Source organism: Rhinatrema bivittatum, chromosome 1, assembly GCF_901001135.1.
Source record: "Rhinatrema bivittatum chromosome 1, aRhiBiv1.1, whole genome shotgun sequence".
In the NCBI taxonomy this organism is placed as follows: Eukaryota; Metazoa; Chordata; class Amphibia; order Gymnophiona; family Rhinatrematidae; genus Rhinatrema; species Rhinatrema bivittatum.
This window is the reverse complement of record NC_042615.1, coordinates 485678847-485703316: the sequence shown is the minus strand read 5'-3', so window position 1 is coordinate 485703316 and position 24470 is coordinate 485678847. Positions and strand designations below refer to the sequence as shown.

Here is a 24470-nt window from a genome sequence, read left to right as displayed (position 1 = left end):
GATGCCCTGTATGCTTAAGATGTATCAGTAGCCGTCGTAGAGTACCAACTGAGAAAGCTTACAATCCTGTTTTGCAAAACAGTCATGTTATATAGGGCAACATGGTTATGGCCAGACAGTCCCTCTCAGATTTGTAGATGACCTGGCTAACACAGATGCTTGGAAACAAAGTGGAGACCTTTATTCTCCCTCAATAATCTTTTCTGGAAAGAAGGGCCCAAATGAAGCAAACTGTAAAAACAGGAGAAAGGACTGGGAGAGGGAAGCAGAAGGCTGATCTCTGCTGCCCGAAGAAATGATTTCCAGAGCAGATCCCAGAGAAGAAATCAAGTTTTATTTAAAAAGCTGCCCATAGGAGCAAATTTAGCCAGACCTGTGTTAGGAATATTTAGGTGCAGAACAAACTTTGAAGGATAGTCACTGGTGGAGAGAAGCTACCTGCATGGGTATCCTTGTGCTGTCCTACTGGACACCACAAACAAATCAGACAGGTTGATCCACAGCTTGGATCACATCTCCCTCTAAACTAACATCTTGCCTTACTGCCTAACAACCAAAATGGTATTTCTGGAAAATATGGCCTGGGTCAGTATGTGAACTGTCCCTCCTGTAACATGGGTGACTTGGGAACAGGATTTCACATAGAAGAAAAAAGCAAGGCTGCATGCCTGTCCTTAAAGGCTGCAGATGCAACCTTTGGGCAAAATAGAGTATCCCTCCTAGAAGGACAGTCCATGCATTTAAGGAACACTTTTCAAAGAACCTGCATAGCAGTAACGTATGTGGGTACTTTTACTACTTATACTAATGCTTAATTTCCAAAGAGAATCTGTGTAGCTCCGCTTCAGAGACACTGCAAAGTACTTGTGCTGAAAGTACCTACATACTTTGTGCTTATTTGTACAGGAAACAGATGGGAAGCAAAATAGCTTACATACTTTTGAAATCATGTACACAATTTTCCTCTTTCAAACTAAACACACTCCTGCAATAACCCCCAAATCCAGCTAAAAATACATGCACAATGGAAACCAGGATGCACTTTTAGTCAGGCAGAGGGGGGCTACTTTTAGGCCGTCTGCTTTATCTGGTTAAATGGCTTTGAAAACTGGTTTTAGTGAATAGCTGGCCCAAGAGAACACCACTGCCAGGCCTTACAGATGGGTTTCACAACTCCTAAAAGGCATATTATGGAAAGATTCTCAGAAAAGAAATCTCAGAAAAAAAAACAAACCAAAAAACACAAACACAAAACAGGGTTTTAAACAAAAAAAATTCTGGGTCCTCTCCTTTCTAAAAGATTTTTAAAAACAGACAAGAAAAATGTGTAATTCAGCTACTCTTGACTGGACTAACATTCTCACAGCAAAATGAGTTTGCTTGCCCATGGCCAAGATGACATCTGGAGCTGCTCTGGCTTCAGCTTCTGCTGCACTCCACAGTGGGAACTGAACCATGTTTCCCATTGGTTCTTGAATGTGGCTCCACTGGCCCAAATCTCTGGAACTTACTACCAAGTCAGCAAAGCTGGGAAGGAGAAACATCTGTAAGATCTTGCTCTTTTTTTGCAGAGAAGGAGAAGCTAAAGCACATTTCCTAGAGGAGCCCAATGATTTACAGTATCATAGGAGAGAGGATATAAGGTCACAATGAAATGTGACATTTCAGTCTGCTATCTGCAATGTAATCAAGAATACCTGAGGGCTCCAGACTGGTGGGCAGAATGCTACAGCAGAAAGCAGGGAAGAAGTGAGACAGATTCAGAGAACAGGAGAAAGAGAACCACAGAAAAAGAAGGAAAAGAAAGGGGTATGGGAAGGGGGGAGGAATGGCAGAGAATGGGGAATAAGGCATGGGAGGAGACACATCACAGAAATATACAAGCTTCTTACACATTAAGTCAATATTCATTCTACTGCTTGATACTTATATACTGCTCTTGCACATCCGGTTGTCCCTCAAACCCCTCAAACCCCTACAACCTTGTCTTCCCTCAGCTCACTAATAGCACTTCCTGCCCCTATTACCCTGCCCTCCCTCTCCCTCAACATTACTGTTGGAACTCACTTTTCTGTTCTTATACTGGCTTTCAATAAAAATTATCAATTAAAAAAAAAAAACAAAAAAATCCTCACTTTTCCCGCAGTCTCTGTAGTTCCACTTTCAAGTCCTCATCCTCAATCTCAGACTCATCGTCACTGCTCATAGGGGACGAGGGAGAGTAGAAGACGGCATTCAGTTTCTGCAGGCAGCCTCCATTTGCTGGGGACTGATCACAGTCATCTGCTGGTTCCTGCAGACCAGGCAAAGGTGCAGCCATCTCGTTGTCATTACTAGGCTGCTGGTGGACACATGGACCCCTCCTCCTACCTTGCAGTCCATCCTCACAGCCCAAATGAGTGCTGCTTCCAGTCAGCTCCCCCTCTGGAGTCAGGGAAGATGTGTCTGTTTCGTATGTGGTGCTGGCAGAGTGTGGAGTCTCTTCTGGTCTGGTGACTCTAGGTGTCACAGGGGAAGGTACAGAAGAGCTGTTGATATCAAGTGGCTTCATATCTGCAGTGGACTGGTGTTCTGAGCCAGCTTGTGTATCACTTTTGGCTACATCAGAGTCAGTTTGCTCCAACTGCTGTGGTACTGTAACCACCTGAGGATGCAAAGAAGCTGCTGTTAAGGACTGTCTGCATCTGAAGGAATGCGAGCTCTGATAATGCACCTCAATCCTGTTTTGTTGCACCCTCTGCTATTCCAATAGAAAAACACCACCCCCCCCCCCCCACACACACACACTGAGCTCTGCCAATGCACCTCAATCCTGCCCTAGAGCTCCCTCTGTTATTCCAATACTGAAATCTCCCCACCAGTTCTGCCAATGCAGTTCAGTCCAGCTTTGCAGCATCAAGACAGCTTTGCCAACAAACCTGAAAACGGCCTCGCTTGAAGGATTCATTGCTCCCCTTTTCGCTGACCAAGACTTGTGCTACCACAGGGGTGGAATTCAAGTCATCTACCTTCATTTCTTCTGCTTCCTCTATGAGATAAATCAGAACACAAGGGGAAAGGAGACAGAAAAGTATACATTGGTCACCGGGGTCAACTGTCCCATCATGGAAGAAGCAAATTAAATACCCTAACTCCTGCTACACAATGAACAAAAACAGCAGACAGCAACATGGGCGGAGGCAAGGTAGTCCTGCTCCTCTTGCACATGCAGGGTACGGCTAACACATGGCCAACTTCCCAATGAAAAGAAAAGTCAGGCGACATAGAAAAATGTGATAAACGCCGACACAGGAGGAGAAAACAAGGAAGACACTCTGTAAATGAACAAATCCAAAAAAATAAATAAAACTCTGTACGTACAGCAAGCAAAGGGGAGCTGCCTACACTTGGCCCTGCCTGTGAGCACGCTACCTTGCTGGACTCTGGACCTCTTGAATAAGTGGCTGGACTGCCGAAGCCTGCATGCCCAGCTTTTTAATTTGCGAGTCCACGATTTCTTGCTAATGGGATTTTTGAGATTAGGACAAGTAAAGCATAGGCCAAAATATCCACCTCCTGACTGCAGCTTTGCAGCTCCACCGCTCAACGCTGGGCGGGGGCAGGCCTCAGGATCTCCGGGAAGCCAAGGATCTGGGGAGCTGTCCTGGAGAAAGAGAGAGAAAGAAAAAGGGGGATAGGAAGAGAGACAGTAATGTCAGGAACATCCCATTGGACCTGAAATTCACTCAGCAGTCATGATTCACATTCAGACTTCCCCTAGTTCTTGCCCAGATGGTAACTGATGTGAAACCTGTTGACCAGTTATTTCTAGATCAGACTACTGGCACTAGCACACACATCTGCATAGAAGCATGTAACCTGAATTTGCATGCACACATTTCACAAGTGTGTAACCTGAACTTGTGAACAAACATCCAGAAATTAGCATTCATCCTGAATTTGTGAGCATTCAATAGGCGAGCATCCAGAGCTCATGTGCAGACAAATTCACAAGCAAGCATATCTTGAATACTCATATGCATACTTTTACAAGCAACCATGTTACTAAACTTGTACATGCACATTCATGATTACATTTGTAACCTGAGCTTAAGCCAGACCCTGACATACTAAATTTTGGGGGAAATGGAAAAAATGCAGGACTCTCATAATGTGTTAAAAATCATGGCTGAATGTGAACACAAATAATTCTGTGTGTGCAGGGTCAAGGGCAAAAATCTTGCTCTATGGAATTCAGTAGCCAACACTATTTCTTTTAAAACAAGTAATGGATGTGAACTGCAGGAAAACCTGCAATTTGCCCACTGAAATTAAACAGCATTCATTGCTTCCATCCACAGCAGTAGTACACTCCACAGCACTCCAGTACTCAACTCCCTCTCTCCACCGTGCTTACAGACATTCCTGGCTCTCCACAGTACACACATCTCACTGATGCTACCATACTGCTCCCACTCATGTCAATGGAAACAGCCTCACTGAACTTATCTGAAAAGGTGAACCCGCTGTGAGCAATGAACAGAGGGGGGGGGGGTCACTCAAGAGGAAAGGCATGAGACGAGGAGAAAGGAAGTACTTACAGGAGAGCCCAGGTCACTGGAGTTAGCTGTGACTATCAGAGGATCCTTCATAAGCAATGGTACACTAGCAGGCTGGCATGCAGTCACATCAGGTGGAATAAGAGAGGCTGTCATGCTACACTCCAGGGCTTCTTCGTGGGTGGCTTGAGCAGCACCAGGGCTGGCAGGTGGTGGCTCTGGGATGGAACAGGAAAGGGTGTCCTCAGCAGATGAGGAGAGGGGAGACTCTGTGCTGTGAGTCTCCTTTAGACTGTCTGTCTGAGAACCGGCTGGGCTGTGCTCTGGATATAGCAAAGTCCTCAACTTCTCATCTAAGCTTTTAATTCGATTGTCCACAAAATCAATTTTTGGTGGTCCCTCAGCATCCAATTCCTGCACTGAAGATGGCAAAAGGAGGCCCGTTTCCAGGTTGGGAGAATGCGCTATTTGCAAAGCATTTCTTTCGGGAATCAGTGCAACATCACCATCCTGAGGGACAGGCTCTGTGCCCAGAGCTGCTCCCATAGGCTGAGGGCTAGGCTCAGCCACATCATGATGTAAATCAGGCAGCACTGTAACTGCATTGGGTTGGCGCTCTGTTTGAAGAGGTGCTGGTGGTGGCAGAACAGCAGCACTAGCACAGGTCTCCAAAGGTTCTTTAAAATTTGTGCTTTCTACACAGGCATCAGATGCCGCCAAAATCTCACTGCCATCTTTTGCTTGAGAAGAGATGCTTGGCTGCTCTGTTCTGCTATCTTGTTTTGCTTCAGTTTCAGAACTAGATATCAAGACCTCTCTCTGGGGGATGGCACCTGATATTCTGGGCAACATTTCATTTTCTCTCTTTGGGCCTAGAAGACAATAGAATAGAGCGTTATATGACGGATTGTTACAGATAACAGTTTGTAGAAGAGCACTGACAGAGCCCTAGATCTCTCTTGTGTATAAACTAATAGGTATTGGGAATACATCCCTGTTCTTACACATCCTTTCAAAAACCTGTGAAGCAGTAGAATTTTTCTTACTGCTTCGGCTTTCCTAGCAAGCAGAGAAAGTATCATGTTAACCTGCAAAAATGATTTATTCAAACAAACCTGACAATGTGGTTGGATAGAGATTATTTCTTTATTAGGTTTAAAAATATTTTAAACTGATGAGGGAAAGAATCAACAGCCCCAAGCGCTCACCCTCAGGGGTATACAGATTTACAACATAATTCCCACAGGAGATTCTCAGCTCACCTGGAAGTGCCTTCTCTAGGGAGACCCTTGCAGGCTGGGGACCAGGTGAGGAGGGTGATACCTCACGATTCTTTATAGTCTGGTTGATAAAAAACCTCCAACGGCCAACAGGGGAGGACTGGGGAACAGCATCACCTGAGAAATTAAAATAAGATGAATTAGTGGTTTGCTACTGACCTAGAATGGGAAGCCAGCTCCCAGCACAAGGCTGCAAAACCAGGTAAAGTCCCTCCAGCAATGAGTACCCCTGATTATAAGACAGCTTCAGGTGAAAGAATCCATAGCACTCCAAACTAGACAGAAGTGAATTAAGTAAAAAAAAACCAAAACAGGAATTTTTCATCGCAGAGCCTCCTCCCCACTGGATAATACCACTCTGATTTTACCACACTCTGACCTTTACAGAAATGGGAAAGGAACATCCTACTGAAAAGTGTTATCTGTCCTTTACTGGAAGTAGTAAGTGGGGAGGGGTGGGCACTGACTCATACCACTATGCCCTTTTCTGGGACAGATCCCATTAGACCAAAAATATAATCAAGGTCACAATATTGACCATAGAATACTCCTACCCAGAACCAAGAAGGGGGCTCAGCTGTGCTCTTAGTGGAAGTAGAAGTGAGGCACTGTTTGGATTTCTTCAAGGCATCTAGGACAAGGCAAGAAATGGAGAAAGGGTACCTCAAAAATGTACCCCCACACAGGTGGAACTACAATGCACCTTTTCACCTTCACTCCTGAAAGGATTAGCCAAGATCAATCAGGCCCTGGTTTTAAGGGCAAGATCCTTCTAAGCGCCACAAGCAGAGGCAGGAAAAAAAAAACCCTGAACTCACATATCCCGGTTCACTCCCCAAGATCCACATGATAACCTGTGCTGAAAAGAAGGGAGTAAACTGGATAGAAATATACTTACTGCTGCTTTGAGTGGATGCAGGGTTTATCTGCACGTGCTCAGATGATCCTGTCTGAATTAGAAATGAACAGATAAATAAAAGAAGCTGCGGGCATGTGTCCTTGAAGACCTGTTTGCTAAGAGATTGCTCTTACCCGGCTGCTGCTGGACTCCAAGGCCACAGGTTCTGCTCCAGGTGCTCTTTCATCAGCAGGCAAATTGCGCAGGGTCTCCAGGCTCTGACACACAATTATCCTCAGTTCCTCCACAAATTTCTCCTTCTCGCCCTCCAGCACAAAGTCATCCTCTACCTGCCAAGTGACAGGATAAAGCAGAGTTACTTACCAGTAACAGGTATTCTCTGAGGACAGCAGGATGTCAATCCTCACATGTGGGTGACATCATCTGATGGTGCCCAGCCTGGAACTTTTATGTTAAAGTTTCTAGAACTTTAACTGTGCCTCACTGGGCATAACTAGCATGCCACTATACCATGCATCCACAATGGGGTCCTTTAGTCTTCTTCCTTGGCATTATACGGATAATCCAACTCCAAAGGGAGGTGGGTGGACTTCATTGGCATTGACATCCTACTGTCCTCAAAGAAAGCTTATTACAGGTAAGCAACTCCACTTTCTCATAGGACAAGCAGGATGGCAGTCTGAACATATTCAGAATTGTTAGCTACAGACTGCCATGAATGAAAAAAGGGGAAACAAGTGCCAATGGGCACAAAAAACATTTTATTGGCAACAAGCCTTGTTTCATTTTATAAAATATCCATGAGGACAGCCTGGAACAAAATCAGTGGGTCTTAGGATGGAGTGGAGTTGGGGTCTACACCTCATATGAATTCCTTTGTTGATACCATAATGCTCAACATCCTGAACATGTTCCATGCTGTCGTCTGCTGATTCATCTGGATCTTTTCCACTGCAGATATCAGGGTGATAAGCCCTCTGTTGTCGAAGAAAGGCTCATGCCTGAGTTGTGTCTAGCAGAGCTCTAAAACTCCAGTTGAGATGACGGGCTAAATAAGGACCTGGAGTAACTGACAACGAACTTTAGAAACTCCAACACCTGGATGGTCATGTAAATCAATTCTGTGACCCCCCCATCTATGAGAGGAAAATTGGTTCTTACCTGCTAATTTTCGTTCCTATAATACCACAGATCAATCCAGACCAGTGGATTGTGCATCCCTACCAGCAGATGGAGTCAGAGAACAAAAAATTGGGCACTGCTACATAACAGAGTGTGCCACTTGCAGTCCCCTCAGTACTGGCCTGTACCGAAGCCCAAACAACTAACCTTACTAAAGGGCAAAGGGGGTTGGAACCCAAAACACAACAGCTAACCACTCGTCCATAACTGAAAAACAAAAACCACAAGACCACCTCGGAACCTGCTCCTTCAAGAGCATCTGCAATAGGAGAACAAATTTCTTTCTTCAGTAAAACGTTACCTCTCAAGGCAGTCTTTTGAAATCTGAAAAGGGGGTGGGCCTCTGGACTGATCTGTGGTTTTACAGGAACGAAAATTAGCAGGTAAGAACCAATTTTCCTTTCCTGAACATACTCAGATCAGTCCAGACCAGTGGGATGTACCCAAGCCACCTTACACTGGGCAGGAACCCGAAAGACCCGTGCTCAGAACACCCTCACTGAAGGACGATTCATCTTGTGCCCTAACATCCAAACGATAATGCTTGGTGAAAGTGTGAAGGGAAGACCAAATCGCCGCTCTGCAGATTTCCTATGGCGACAGAAGCTGACACTCAGCCCAGGAGGTAGCCTGGGCCCTAGTGGAATGAGCTCTCAGACCCAAGGGGGCCTGACGCCCTCGGGCAACATAGGCCAAGCAGATAGCCTCCTTAATCTAGCGCGAAATAGTAGCCTTAGAAGCTTTGTCACCTTTCTTAGGTCCACCGAACAAGACAAACAGATGATCTGAATGCCGGAAGTCACTGGTAACCTCCAAATAGCGCAAAAGAGCACGACGCAAATCCAAAAAATGAAGATCCTTCTCCTGAGGGGAATCCCGGGACCACTGCGGAAATCCTGGAAGGTCCACTGCCTGATTGACATGAAAGGCAGACACCACCTTGGGAACAAAAGAAGGAACCGTGCGCAGTGAAACTATCATCGTAAATCCTAAGAAAAGGATCCCGACAAAACAAAGCCTGCAACTCAGAAATCTGTCGAGCAGAACAAATGGCTACCAGGAAAACTGTCTTCAAGGTCAAATCTTTAATCTGAGCCCTGCAAAAAGGCTCAAAGGGAGCTCCACAAAGCTCACGAAGCACCAAGTTCAAACTCCAATCCGGACATAACGGGCGGACGGGAGGGTGTAAATGTTTGACGTCCTTGAGGAACTGGGAAATATCTGGGTGAGCCACCAGCGAACGACCGTGAAACCTGCCCCGTAAGGCACCTAAGGCCGCTACCTGGACCCGAAGGGAATTGAAAGCCAAATCCTTAGCCAACCCCTGTTGAAGGAAATCCAACACCTGGGGAAAATCCATTAACAAAGGATCCAAGGAACGCTGCAGGCACCATGCCTCAAACAGCTTCCAGACCCTAACATAGGCCATAGAAGTAGCTGGTCATCACACCTGAAGAAGAGTGGAAATGACCTGCTCTGAATATCCCCTCAATTGCAATCATCGCCTCTCAAAAACCAAGCTGCGAGAGAGGTGATCGTCCCTATCAGAAAATATGGGCCCCTGACGGAGCAGGCGTGGGAGATGAGCCAGCTGTAGGGGGCCTTCCACCGCTGTTCGAACCAGGGCCGTGAACCATGGATGACGCGGCCACTCTGGAGCCACCAGAACTATGTTGCCTGGATGTCACTCTATGCGTCGAAAAAGCCAACCAATGAGAGGCCGGGGGGGGGGGGAGGGGGGAAGGCATAGAGAAGAATCCCCGTGAGCCAAGGACACACTAGGGCGTCTAATCCTACCGAGCCCACCTCTCGTCAATGACTGAAGAAGTGTTCTGTCTTCACATTGGCTCGAGTTGCCATCAGATCTAATTGAGGCACACCCCTCCTGGTGCAAATGAAGTTCCAAGCTTTGGGAGTTAGCTCCCACTCTCCCGGATCGAGCTGTTGCCTGCTGAGGAAGTCCGCTTGAACATTCTCCACCCCTGCGACATGGCAATTCCTTTGAGATGGCGCTCTGCCCAGGCGAACAAAAGCCCTGCTTCCAGTGCCACCGCGAGACTCCTTGTCCCGCCTTGCCGGTTGATGTAAGCTACCATCATTGCGTTATCTGAGAACACTCGAACCATTCTGTTCTCAACTAGGGGCAGGAATGCTCGCAGGGCAAGTTGGACATGGCCCTTGTCTCGAGGCGGTTGATGGACCAGGATCTCTCCGTTGTTGACCAGAGACCTTGAGTGGATTTGTTTAGGCAAACCACTCCCCAGCCTGACAGACTAGCGTCTGTGGAGATAACCATTCAAGTCGCGGGTCCAAATCCACCCCCTGCTCCAGGTTGCACCACAAAAGCCACCACGACAGACTGACTCTGGAAGCAGAGGCAACAGTAATTGGAATTGTTCTGACACCGGGCTACACCTCGACAACAGCGCACACTGCAACGGCCGCAAATGAGCGAACACCCATGGGACCAAAGGTGGAGGCCATGGATCCCAGGACTTGTAAGTGATGCCAAACTGTCGGACCCTTCCTCTGAAGGAGGGCCTTGACCTGATCTTGCAACTTTGTCACATGGTCCGATGCCAGAAAAACCTTGCCTTGGGAGGTATTGAAAAGCGCTCCCAAGTAAACCAGCTACTAAGTGGGCTCCAAGTGACTTTTCTGGACATTTATGACCCAGCCGAGCGACTGCAAGGTAAGCATCACCCTCTGGACTGATCTCTTTCAGACCTCTCGTGACTTCGCTTGAATCAACCAGTTGTCTAGATACGGGTGAACTAGGACTCCCTTGAACAGGAACACCGCCACGACCTTGGTGAAGGTACGTGGAGCCGTCACCAGGCCGAAAGGAAGAGCTTGAAACTGGAAATGTCGACCCCGCACCTTGAACTGGAGATACCACTGGTGATCCTGATGGATCGGGATGTGGCGATACGCCTCAGTGAGGTATAAGGACGCGAGAAACTCCCCTTTGCGCACCGCGGCCACTACCACCCTCAAGGCCTCCATGCGAAAATGGGGGACTCGAAGAAACCGGTTCACCTTCTGCAAATCCAGAATGGGATGAAAGGTGCCCTCTTTCTTGGGAACCACAAAGTACACAGAATACCATCCCTGGCCCTGTTCCGCTAGGGGAACTGGAACAATGGTCCCCTGCACTGCCTCGCATTTGGCCCGCGAAGCTACGCGTGACTCCATGAAGGCCTCCTGAACCAGGTGCAAAAACTCAAGCGCGTAACTGTCCCTGACCACTTCCAAGACCCAGCGGTCCGAGGTAATCTTTGACCACTCCGTGTAAAAGCTCGACAATCTGCCTCTGACAGCTTCTCCGATGGAATTGGTGCCCTTGGCTTCATTGGGAGGGTATTTCACATCCAGAGCCCTGGCCCGTGGACTCTCTGCCTGGGCGATGACCTCCACGAAAGAACTGATGGTGCCCCGGGGCCGGCCTGGACCCCGAAGGAGCTGAAGACCCTACCAGTGCGAAATCTGTCAGAGTCCCGAAAGTGAGCTCGAGGGGGAAAAACCTTCCCTGAAGGTTTCCTATCCTCTGGAAGCCGGTTGCCCTTGGACTCTCCAAGCAGTTTTACCAATTGGTCCAGGTCCTCCCCGAAGAGAAGCTTGCGGGGAGGTTACAGAGCTGAGACTTGGAGGAAAAATCTGCCAACCAATTCCTCAACCAGAGCAGTCTACGAGCCATGACTGCGGATACCATACTATGTGCCGAAGTCCAAACCAAATCATACAAGGTGTCTACGACACATGCAACACCTGCCTCCAATCGCGTGGCTTGCAAGGCCCACCACCGCGAGCTGCGGATGCCTCCTGGACCCAACAAAGGCAGGCTCTCTGCATGAGGCTGGCACAAATAGCTGCCCATAGACTCAGAGCGGAGACCTCGAAGACCCGCTTAAGCTGAATCTCCAGTTTGCGATTCTGTATGTCCTTCAGCGCAACTGCCCCGGCCATGGGAATGATGGTCTTCTTAGTCATGGCAGACACCGCCGCGTCCACCTTTGGCACCTTCAGAAGATCCAAAACATCTTGCGATAGGGGCTAAATCTTCATCATTGCTCTTCCCACTTTCAGGCCCGCATCTGACGAGTCCCATTCCCAGGTTACCAGCTTATGGACCTTCTTTGGTAACAGGAAGGAAGTCGTCGGTCCCCAAATGCCATCCAGGACCGGGTTAACCCCTTCGCTGTCTGACTCTTTTTGCGACACCTTGATCCCCAGGACCTCCAAGATCTGTGGGGATGAGAGGCCAGAGCTCCTCACGCTTAAACAAGCGCATCACGCTGGGATCATTGCCCTCAGAAGGTGGCAGCTCATCCGGGTCCGGGTCATCCTGGTTCCCATCGTCCATATGCATGGGCCCCGGATCCTGATCCACCCCGGAGACAGTGGTATCTCCGAGTGGAGACAGCAGCCTAACCTTGACCTGGGTCCGCTGAAGGTCCGAGGGTCCCGTGGACACTCGCTTGGGTGGAGGCTCCGAGAGAATGTCCGGCCGTGCTACTCTCTTCAGAATCACCTGCTTCCTAGCCAAGAAAGCCTGGTGCAGCAGCAGCACAAACTCTGGGCAGAACTCCCCCGAGTCCTCACCCCCCTCAGCTGGGGGGTCTGGTAGCACAGAGTCATCGCCAAAGGAGCAAACCTGCTCTACAGAGTAGAGAATGGGAGGGGGGGTCCTCCTCCCACGACATCTGCCACGAGCCCCCCTCCCCCGCTGAGAGGGACCTTGGCCCGGACCCCTTGTCTGCCAGATTTCTCCCCCGAAGAAGCTCCCTCCTGCCCTGTAGTACAGGCAGAACAGAGGGAATCAGAATCTAGGGCCTATCCTGACGTGCCACATATGCGGCAGGTCACCATTTTGATTCGAGGTGCCATGGTCCGGACCGTGCAGCCACGCGGTCAGCAAAAGAGAAAAAATTGGGCTGGGAAACTTTCGCGTGGCTGCCGGAGCTAAAAATAAAACTTACTGCAGGTGCAAAACTCCGCTGTCAAAAGAACACTGGCGCGAGAAAACATGGCCTACCTTGTGTGCGAAGGCCTCCCCCCCCCCCCCCCCCGCCGACCTACCCAGAGCCCCGTGACTTCGGCGAGACCCCTGGGGGTCTAGCTCCCCACTCCATCTGGCGTGCCGGAGAAACGGCACAGCCTGTCCCCAGACCAGAATCTGCCTACCTTGAAGAGGATCCTGTTCTTTTTTTTTTTTTTAAAGAAAAAAAAACAACTTTACACAGCTACCCTTGGAGTCTGAGGGAAACAGAGTAAAAGCAGCCACTTCAGTGGTCAAGGGAACCAGGAGCCCCTGGTTGTCGAAGCCACTGGACCGTTGCGGACAAGACTCAGGCAGGGATGTCCAACCCCCCGGTCGCCCGGCTTCCACTGAGGGATAGCCCACGAAGGTGCCTAACACCTCAGGGAGCTGTACCACTAACTAGCCTAACCTATTAGGAATAAAGTTTCCCTATCGCTTTTTTTTTTTAAGCTAACAGACTGCAGGATTGCACTTCTACCATCTGCTTGAGTCAGAAATACAAGAAAATTATTCCTTACCTGCTAATTTTCGTTCCTGTAGTACCATGGATCAGTCCAGACAGTGGGTTATGTCCCCAATCCAGCAGATGGAGTCAGCACAAACTTCGAGGGGGCGTTACCATATATACTACTACCCCCTCTGCAGGAGTTCAGTATCGAGTATATCAAAGCCCGATGAGAAAATCCAAGAACCCCTCAGTGGATCAAGTTTAAAGAACTGGCAACAAGCCTGAAATGTTAAATAACAAACTGCATAACTCCCCACCAACGGGAGGGAGCTGCGACAAACAGCATGCCAAAGTGTAGGGAGCTGTGAAAGACCGTGAAAACGGATAACTCTTCAAGGGAGTAGAACACAACAGGACCGTAGTAGCCGAGCAGGATGAGAGCCCAAACGCGGTGGGCGTCTGGACTGATCCATGGTACTACAGGAACGAAAATTAGCAGGTAAGGAATAATTTTCTTTTCCCTGTACGTACCTGGATCAGTCCAGACAGTGGGATGTACCCAAGCGTCCCTAAATCGGGTGGGGTCCTGCGAGGCCTGCTCGGAGAACCTGCTCGCCAAAATGTCCCTCAACAGGAGAGGCGAGGTGTAGGCGATAGTGTCTTGAGAACGTGTGTAGCGATTTCCAGGTAGCTGCTCTACAGATTTCCTGAGGGGAGACCGAACGAACCTCCGCCCAGGAAGCCGCCTGAGCCCGTGTAGAATGCGCCACGATGCCGGGAGGGGGAGTCCGCCCCGCCCCAAGGTATGAAGCGGCAATACCGCCCTTCAGCCATCTGGCAATGGTCGTCTTTGAGGCCTGAGAGCCCTTCTTAGGCCCGGACCAAAGGACAAAAAGATGGTCCGAAATTCGAAACTCATTGGTAGCTTCCAGATAGAGGCGCAGAGCACGCTTGACATCCAAGAGTCGGAGTGACCGCGGCTCCGAGGCCGCGAAGGACGGCAAATCCACCGTTTGGTTCACATGGAATGCAGACACTACCTTCGGAAGGAAAGAGGGAACGGTGCGGAGCGAGACTCCGGAGTCGTAGAAACGAAGATAAGGCTCCCGGCACGACAGTGCCTGCAGCTCCGAGATGCGGCGAGCTGAACAGATGGCCACCAGGAAGACAGTCTTGAGAGTGAGGTCTTTAAGCGTTGCACTGCGTATGGGCTCGAAGGGAGGTCCCAACAGGGAGTGGAGCACAAGGTTAAGACTCCAAGAGGGACAAGGGTCCCGTAACGGAGGCCGCAAATGCTTGACACCCTTGAGGAAACGAGCGATGTCCGGGTGCTGTAGGAGAGAACCCCCATCGCGCACCAGCGAACCAAGGGCGGCCACCTGAACCCGCAGTGAATTATAGGCGAGACCTTTGTCCACTCCCGCCTGTAAGCCAGGCCGCAAGACAGAAGAGTTCTGCCTGCTCGAAAAATACCGGGCCCTGATATAGGAGCTGGGGGAGGTGCCCCAGCCTGATTGGTCCGTCGATCACCAGCTGTAGCAGGTCTGCAAACCAGGGTCGCCTGGGCCATTCTGCAGCGACGAAGACCACGGTCCCCTGATGACTTTCTATTCTGCGGAGCATCCTGCCCACCAGGGGCCACGGTGGAAAAGCGTAGAGCAGAAGATGTGAGGGCCACGGAAGGACCAGGGCATCCACTCCCTCCGCGCCGCGCTCTTTCCGGCGACTGAAGAAGCGTGGAGCCTTGGCGTTGAGGGCGGACGCCATCAGATCTAAGTGGGGGGCTCCCCACCGATGGACGAGAAGTTGCATCGCTTCGGAGAGAGACCACTCCCCTGGGTCCAGCCGTTGACGACTGAGGAAGTCCGCCTGGACGTTGTCCACTCCGGGGATGTGCGAGGCCGCTAGCCAGGCGAGATGACGCTCTGCCCATTGCATCAGCAACGCCGCCTCTATCGCGACCTGCGGGCTGCGCGTGCCTCCTTGTCGGTTGATGTAGGCCACGGTGGTTGCGTTGTCCGATAGGATTCTGACTTCCCGGTTCCGAAGAAGCGGGAGAAAATGACGCAGAGCTAGCCGGACCGCTCGGGTTTCCAGACGGTTGATTGACCACTTCGCCTCCACCGCGGACCACGTCCCCTGCGTGGCGCTTCAATCGCAGACCGCCCCCCAGCCTACTAGACTGGCATCGGTGGTTACCACCACCCAATTTGGCTGATCGAGGGACACACCGTGGGCCAGGTTCGACGGATCCAACCACCAGCCCAGACTGTCCCTGGCATTCTGCGGTAGCGGGAGGATCACCTGGTAGTCCTGCGAGAGCGGTTTCCAACGGGAGAGGAGCGCCCTCTGCAAGGGCCGGAGATGCGCAAACGCCCAGGGGACCATGTCGATGGTGGAACCCATCACTCCCAGGAGCTGCAGGTAGTCCCAGGAGGTGGGATCTGGTAACACAGAGAACCGCTGTATGTGATCCCGCAAGGAGTGCGCCTTGTCCTGGCACAGAAAGACCTTGCCCAGTCGGGTGTCGAAGGTCGCCCCCAAAAAATCCAAGCGCTGCGAGGGCTCGAGGGAGCTCTTGGAGAAGTTCACTACCCATCCCAGGGACTGCAGGAACTGTACTACCCTGGTCACCGCTGCCTGACCGTGGGAAAAAGACTTCGCTCGGATGAGCCAATCGTCCAGGTAAGGATGGACCAGAACACCCTCCTTCCGGAGGGCGGCCGCTACGACTACCATGATCTTGGTGAAGGTGCGCGGCGCCGTCGCCAATCCAAACGGGGAGAGCGATGAACTGGAAGTGCTGGTCCAGTATCTTGAACCGGAGGAGACGGTGATGATCCGGGCGGATGGGGATGTGAAGGTAGGCCTCTGTGAGATCCAGAGAGGCAAGGAATTCCCCCCGATGCACCGCCGCGATCACAGACCGCAACGTTTCCATGCGAAACCGGACAACCCGGAGGGACTTGTTGACTTCCTTCAAATCCAGGATGGGCCGGAAGGATCCGTCCTTCTTTGGTACGACGAAGTAGATGGAATAGTGGCCCGAGCCCACCTCTTCAAAGGGCACGGGCGCTATAGCGCCGATTTCCTGCAGCCTGGCTAGCGTCAGTTGTACCGCTCCCCTCTTGGTGGAGCCACAGGGGGAGAAAACGAACCTTTCCTTTGGAGGACGGACAAATTCCAATGCGTAGCCGTGTTCTATGGTGTCCAGCACCCATCTGTCCGAGGTGATCTGCGCCCACTCCTTGTAGAACAGCGCCAGCCGACCCCCGATCCTGGGGGCGGCGGAGTGGGCGAGCCTGACATCATTGTGAGGCCTTAGGAGAGGGATTACCTGCTCCGGTGGCGTTGCGCGCGGGTCTGCGCCCACGAAAGGGACGCGACCAGGGCTGTGACCTGGGGGCCGCGGGCCTGGAGCCCGACAGCCTGTAGCTCCTGTAGCGCCGTTGTGCCCTGGCTCTGGTCCGGGAGGATGCATACGATCTGGAAGGACGATACCTGTCCTCCGGGAGCCGATGAACCGCATTCTCCCCCAGGGACTTGATGATCTGATCCAGGTCGTCTCCGAAGAGGAACTTACCCCTGAAGGGCAGAGAGCCCAGGCTCGACTTAGAGGATGTATCCGCCGCCCAGTTGCGAAGCCAAAGCAGGCGTCGTGCTGCTACTACCGATACCATGGATCTTGCCAGGACCCGAAACAAATCGTACGAGGCATCCGCCCCGTACGCCACCGCAGCTTCTAGCCTGTCCGCCTGGGCGGCCTCAGCGGCGGGCAGATCCTGAGACGTGAGAAGTTGTTGCACCCAAAGAAGGCTTGCCCTCTGGGCCAGGGAGCGGCACATCACTGCCCGCATGCCCAGCGCGGAGACCTCGAAGACCCTCTTGAGGAAAACTTCCAACTTGCGATCTTGCGTATCCCGTAAGGCCGCTCCTCCAGTCACCGGTATCATTGTCCTCTTCGTGACCGCCGACACCGCGGAGTCCACTTTTGGTACCTTGATGAGATCCAGGAAATCCTCCGGTAGGGGATAAAGCTTTTCCATAGCACGGCTGCCCTTCAGGGAAGCCTCCGGGGTATCCCATTCCCTAGTGAGAAGCTGCAGGAAAGAATCGTGGATGGGAAAAGCTCGCGCTCTCGGCCGCAGGGCTGCCAGGACGGGATCCCCCCTTCTTAGACGAAGTGACGACTGCAGGCGCTACTGGAGCGGGCGGATCCGGCGGAGGGTCCAGGTCCAATTCCTGAATTATGAGCGGGATAAGGTCATCCAGCTCGTCCCTCTGGAAGAGGCGGAGCGTGCGCGGGTCGTCTCCCTCTGGCGTGGGGTCCCCTTGGCCCAAGTCCGAAAGATCAGGTCCAGAGTCCGGTGAGCCTGCCATCGCTCCAACAGCCCCGGCCGGGATGCGGGCCCGAGCTGGAGGCTGCGGGAGAGGTGCCCCAGCAGCCGCCGAGGCGGGGGGGACCTGAGAAGGCGAAGCAGGAGAGGCTGTCCGCGGTACCTTGGCAGGGGGAGGACCCGTAGGAGCGTCTAACCCCTGCAGGTACGCCGTGTGCATCAGGAGAATAAATTCCGGGGAAAACCCCGGTCTGCCCGAGGGAGCCCCGGAGGGAGGGGCCCCTGGAGACCCCTGCCCCTGCGGGTCCTGCTCTGGCACCAGAAGCGGAGGAGAGACAGTCACAGTATCCCTGTCATCCAGCGCTGCCTGAGTCCCCTCAGGGCGCTGGGAATGCAAGATGGCCGCCGTTCCCGCCAGGAATGGGGGAGGGGCCGGGCCGCGCCTCCCGGGCATACCAGGCAAGAAGGAAAAATCGGCGAGGGCCTGCGAGGTGCCTTCCCCCCCAGGAAGGCACCGAGCGCAGATGCCCTCGCGGGAAATCCTAGACCCCGGTTCGCCGCAGGCCGAACGTGTTGGCCGCGGCATCGGGATCAGCGAGAAAAAGGTAAAAACCCGGCAGCAAAAGTGAAAAATTAAGCCTCAGGGGGGGCCGCGAAAGAAATCGCTGCCGCGGGGGGGCCCGGTCGGCCTTCACTGCCCGTCAAGAGAAAACGCCGCGGGGGGGCCCTCCTGGCCACACGACCCGCCGAAGATCCTTTGCTGTGTGCCCTAGCAGCCCCAGAGGCGCTGCAAAGATGGCTGCTGACACGTGCAGGAGCGCGGAGAGGCCGGCCCCACCGGCATCCGCGAGCACCAGAGGTGAAGAAGCTGTGAAAGAAAAGAGGCAAGAAAAACACAACTTACCCCGTCGCAAGGCACAAGGACACAGCACAGAGAGAGAGACAACACAAGGGGGAAGCCACGCCTCCCCAAAATTTGGAACACTTTTCTTTTTTTTTTTTTTTTTTTTAAATCAGAAAACTTGATCCACTAGCAAAGAATAGGCAAAAGCCCAAGAAAATAGTAAGCAAGGAATAAAAGTATCCTAGCAGAAACTGGGAGAATCCCTGATTCCTACTCGCATCTGCTGGAGTCAGAAGATACTGAACTCCTGCAGAGGGGGTAGTAGTATATATGGTAACGCCCCCTCGAAGTTTGTGCTGACTCCATCTGCTGGATTGGGGACATAACCCACTGTCTGGACTGATCCAGGTACGTACAGGGAATGAGGGTCTGCAGGTGGCACTCTCGGTTATGTAGCAGTGCCCAAAGTTTTTGTTCTCTGACTCCATCTGCTGGTAAGAATGCACAACCCACTAGTCTGGACTGATCTGAGTATGTTCAGGAACTCTTGACTAGCCAATCATCCATATAGGGATACACATACACCCCTAGTTTTCGCACATGTGCCACTACCACCTTAAGACGTTTGATGAAGACACCAATTGCTGATGCTGGGCCAAAAAGCACATGATACTGGAGGTGACAGTCTCCCACCACAAATCTGAGAAATTTCTTCTGATGGGGAAATATCTATATATGGATATATGCATCCTTGAGACAGAGAGCATAACCAATCCCCTTTTTGAAGAAAGGGAATCAAGGTGCCCAGGGATACCATCCTGAACTTTTCTCTTTTACTTGTTCAAGGCCCTTATCCCGCAAAGAAAACATGAACAAGAGTCAGGAACTAAAACTAGTGGGCTCCACGGAAAAGAAGAGAGTGAAGGGGCCTCTGTTTGGATGTGTGGTATAATGGCATGCCCAGTGAAGCACAGTCAAAGTTCTAGAAACTTTGACATAAAAGTTCTGGGCCAGGCTCTATTGGATTGTATCACCCACATGTGAGGACTGTCATCCTGCTTTGTCTTCGGAGAACACCAATTTCCAAATGAGGATAAGGAAACTTTCAATCCAACTATATCTGAGGAGACAAAGCAATGAGCAGCTGCACCATCAATTCATATTCCCCAATGCAGAAAAGGGCAGGTCAGTCACCTGCTGGAACTTACCATATAATCTGCAATATCTTCTGGTGCATCTCCATCTGCATCAAATTTGAAGGTGACCATCTTGTTATTGTGGGTTTCCAACTGACATTCCACCATGTTATCTCCAGTTGTGGAAACCTGTTAACAGGAAAATGATCATGAATTGCTGGTGCCAGCCAAAAAACACAGATACGTATTGCATAACAGCTAGACAATGAATGGATAACTAGTTTATGGATGCAGCTATTTTCATAAGTTAGTCATGAATCTGTTAAAAAAAAAACCAAACAAAAAAAACAAACCGGAAATTGGAAATGGACTGTTCAAAGCTACAGAAGTCAAAATTCCACATTTCAGTATCACTTGTCTGATCTAGCCTGTCTGATACTGTTTAAGCAGAGTCCATCACAGGTTAGGAGAGCACACTGTCCGTGTACTGTAAAGCTTAGTCACCTGCAGGACTGTGAGCTGAAATTTGGTGCTCTTCTCAGGTCTGACATAGGATGCCCTCCTCTGCTTCTTCCCATTCCCAATTAATTGTTCGCAACCATTGATGCTGTCCCTAGAAACAAATCACAAACAGTGTTTACAACGTTTTCTAACACAGCAGAAGGAGTCTGAGTAAGATATGGCTTCAAAAGCCTATCCTCCATTTCCAGGACTATTAGTGGTGGCTTTAACCTCCTTTCTTATACACATCTGTTAGGCTGTAGTATCTGCAGACAGACATTTCCTAAAAATAGGACTGGGTTTTAGGAAATGTCCTGCTTTCCCCACAGTAAATTATGAAAAGATTCTGTGGCAAGGATTAGTACAAATTTGCATCATTTTTTGGTTATATTCTGTGGCATATTTGCATATGGCTATGCACTACTTAAATAGCACAACATGTCAATTATATGAAAAATCCTAGTTTTAAAATATTCTCTTAAAAAATAAAACAATTTTCTAATCTTTGCAACACTAGCAGCCATAACTAGAGCATCAGCCCCTGCTGCACAACAAACACAGCAAGCAAAGTAAAACACAAACATAGAACATACTATGAGTGGCCCCTTTTTTTTTTTGTTTGAGACAAATCTGTCACCCTAGCAGAGGGGTTATTAGGGAGGGTGAATATGATGGCCACAGTCAAAGAGGGTGGGTGGCTCTGAGTGCTGGGTATTTCATAAGTACCTGATGTCAACATGCTTTGACCACCCCTCTCTCCCCCCCCCCTAGGAACATCACCGCTGCACCAGAAGCATTGCTATTGGGGGGAGTGGGGGGAAGGGGAGGGAGTGAAGGGGTGCAGCAGTGCCCTGTTACATATGGGCTCCGGGCATTTCACAGGGGCCTAAGTATTAACACTAGCAGCCACAACTAGAATATTGGCCCCCTGGTGCATCACAAACACAGCAAACAAAGAAACACAAACACACTGGATTGGATATAGAGGCTGCAGCTTTATTAACCAACAAGTTATGTTAATTTAACCTGTACTCGAGCTGCAACTGTATTAGACAACTGGGCTGTGCCCATTTTTTGCCACCCACCATGGACCAAGCAAGGCAGCAATATATTTGCCGGGTCCCCTGCCTTAGTTTCCAAGCAAGGGCCCCACCTGGCAAAACATAATCATGACCCGTTATTTTGCTGTAGGGGCGCACTCTAGACAGCCTATACTTTGTGGCCAACTCCAGTCCTTGACAGCCACAAACAGGCCAGGGTTTCAGGGTAACCATAATGAATATGTATGAGATAAATTTGCAAACAATAGCAGCAGTGCATGCAAATTTATCTCATGCATATTCATTATGGATACCTTGAAAACCTGGCCAGTTTGCGGCTCTTGAGGACAGGAGTTGGTTACCCCTGGCCTATAGCATGATTTCATACTGTGATGAACATCTACACCACATTCAAAGTTCCCCTCCGGCTCGGTTACCCACCAGCTGCGGCCAACACTTACATACATGCCTTCACATTGAACATCTGCCTACTCATGCATAATTTGTCAAAGGGCTCAGACTTCATCATACGGTTACCACTGCCCACCCCAGGAAGTCACTGCCATATGAGGTGCATCACTATGGGGGAGGGGATGGGGGCAAGGGCTGCGGCAGCCCTGAAATGCTGGCAGTGATGGGGTGCAGTGTCCAGTGCACAGCACCTAGTTAAATATGGTCTCCGGGCATTTCTCATGGGCCCATGCATTTAAATTTCTAAATAACTATTCCAATTCTATTGATTTTCATTTGAATTCTTTCTCCCTTAGTTTATTTTGCAACCCTCTTTCCTTTCTTATCCCCTTCCACAGATTCCTTGTTTTGTTCTATCTGCCAATCTATTCTTCTCTCATTTTACTCTTAAGAACATAAAAACATAAGAAGTTGCCATACTGAGTCAGACCAAGGATCCATCAAGCCCGGAATCCTGTATCCAACAGTGGCCAATCCAGGTTACAAATACCCAAACATTAAATAGATCCCATGCTAATGCCAGTAATAGCAGTGGCTATTCTCTAAGTCAACTTGATTAATAGTAATTTTTGGACTTCTCCAGGAACTTATCCAAACCTTTTTAAACCCAGCTACACTAACTGCCCAAACATGTCCCACGGCAATGAATTCCAGAGCTTAATTGTGTACTGGGTGAAAAATAATTTTCTGATTTTTTAAAAAACGTGACACTTGCTAACTTCATGGAGTGCACCCTAGTCGTTATATTATCTGAAAGAGTAAACAGATTAATATTTACTCATTCCTTTAAACAATCATGAAGTCCCCCTCTCTTGCACTTTCCTTAAGCTGCAAGCAGTGCAGAGCAGTTTTTATAAGGCCAGGCAGAGCCCATACCTGCCTGGCTGCTGTAATATGGTGCCAGGTACGCCTGGCAAGCCTACAGGACAGGTGGGTTCGGGGAGGAGAGCCGCTGGTGCCAAAGTCCGTTGGCTTCATGCAGCGAGTAGGTCAGGGGGATTGGGGGGGGGAGGGGAGTCTGAGGTTTGATTTAAACCTCCTGCTTCTGGGGAACCCATTGGTTCCCACCCTCCAGGGGTAGATGGGAGTGGGAGGAGTCGATGCTGCAAGTGCTGTTGAGCCTGACGCTGCAAGCCCCACTCCTGCTCCTCAACTTACTGCCCGATTCCACCGTTGTGAGGAATGGCGTTCTGAGGAAGCAGCCATGCCGGGAGATGAAGTGGCTGCGACGGCTCTGGGTGAGCATTGCGAGGATGGGGCGGTTGGGGCCAGCTTGGCTGTGCTGCGCTCCGATGTGGGTGGAGAGCCTCGAGGCGTTCTGATGTTGTGGGTGGTAAAGGGCGGGCCTCACGGTCCAGGACCCACAGCATTAAGGCCGAGGTGGGCCGGAAGACGTCGGGAGCACCGGTGGCTTCCCTGGGCCCCGACGCGCTGTCTAGCTGCTGCCCTCCCACTCCTGCTTGGAGTTCCTGCACTGCTCTTGGGCCTCCCGAGGTTCCTGTGCCATCCCCTGCTGCTGTGCCAGCTATAGGTTGGCACTTGGAGCTGTCCAGTGCTGAAGCTGGGGGAAGTGCAGCACAGGAGAATTTTCTTTTGTCTTTTCCAAGGGGGTTGGAGCCTGGGGAGAGTGCTGTGCCGGGGGGGGGGGGGGGGGGGGGGGGATCACAGGGACCACGTGGACTCCGAGGCTTGGGTGAGTTTGGGTGGACCACCCAGGTGGGCCCCTTCTGGCCAAAGGGGGGAGGGTTTTTCTGGGATGTGTGATCCCAGTTCCGCTTTGGATCTGGATTTCGGCAGTGACTGGCCGGGCGCAGGGAGAATATTTCTGGGGCCATGGGGTGAGGGAGGTTCGGGGGATATGCAGCCTGCATCGATGTCCTCCTGGGATGGTGTTCCTGGTTCCTGGTGGTGGGGGTGGGGTTTCGGCGTCTCCCTCTTTTGCTATGGGTCCTCGTCATTGGCCCTTCTTCTCCAGTGGTCCTCCAGGAGGTCTGGCAGTTGTGGCGTCTTCCAGGGCTTCAGTTGTTGCCGCTCATTCTTTTTCACAGGCTTATCCTGCTGGAGAGGCAATCGATTGTCCTGGACCTTTGAGGCAGGAGGGTTGGCGAAATGATCCAGTCTCGGTGGCGGTGAACACATCCAGCTCTCAGACCTCTGCCCCCAGCAAGATGGATTCCACCAACAGCCTCCAAGCTCCAAACCCTCAGTGAGATGGGTCCCGCCAGCGGCTCCCAGTTTTCAACCCCCAGCACGATGGGTACTACCAGCTCTTCCCGAGCTTCGAACACCACTGGGATGAGTTCGGACAGCAGACAACCTTGTGAGTCTGATGCCATTGCTGGGGATTCGGGTCCATCGCAGATTGGGGCTCAGGTTCTGCCAGGGGTTGCTATTCGACAGAACAGGCTGTGGTTTCTCGGGGAGGGGTTGCAGAGCCTCCGGCTCCTGGTTCCTCAGTTTCCAAGAAATGTGAGAAATCATGGCGTAAAAAGAAGCATGCCAAGTCCAGTTCTTCAGATTCTTCTCTCTCTTCATCTTCCTCCTCTTCTACCCCTTCCTTAGTAGGTTCTGGTGAGAAAAGCCGGGCAGGTGAGCAGGGTCAGGTGAGGGGTGTGCCTGCGTTAGTTAGCCTGTCCAAGTTGTGGGAGGATGTGCCCAAGTCGCTTCGCAAGAAGATCAGGCAGCGTAAGTATATCGATATTTTCCAGTTGCTGGAGGGTCGCAGGGGGAAGCGTAGGGAGAAGAGAAAAAAGGGGGTGCGGGTAGATTTCAGGGTACGCAACAGAGGGTGGC

At 51.0% G+C, this 24470-nt stretch overlaps 1 protein-coding gene across 5 annotated transcripts in view; it reads right to left on the bottom strand.

The window, feature by feature from the left end:
• Positions 1–24470, bottom strand: part of WNK3 (WNK lysine deficient protein kinase 3) — a 463548-nt gene that overhangs the window by 116015 nt on the left and 323063 nt on the right. For all 5 annotated transcript variants that reach the window (XM_029607822.1, XM_029607849.1, XM_029607812.1 and 2 more), the window contains exons 12-20: positions 20170–20278; positions 19738–19854; positions 6851–7006; positions 6717–6768; positions 5801–5935; positions 4581–5410; positions 3553–3643; positions 2919–3028; positions 2136–2644 (exon numbers count right to left, since the gene is read on the bottom strand). In XM_029607822.1, coding sequence (XP_029463682.1) covers positions 2136–2644; positions 2919–3028; positions 3553–3643; positions 4581–5410; positions 5801–5935; positions 6717–6768; positions 6851–7006; positions 19738–19854; positions 20170–20278 — 2109 coding nt within the window. The remainder of the gene's footprint in view (positions 1–2135; positions 2645–2918; positions 3029–3552; positions 3644–4580; positions 5411–5800; positions 5936–6716; positions 6769–6850; positions 7007–19737; positions 19855–20169; positions 20279–24470) is intronic.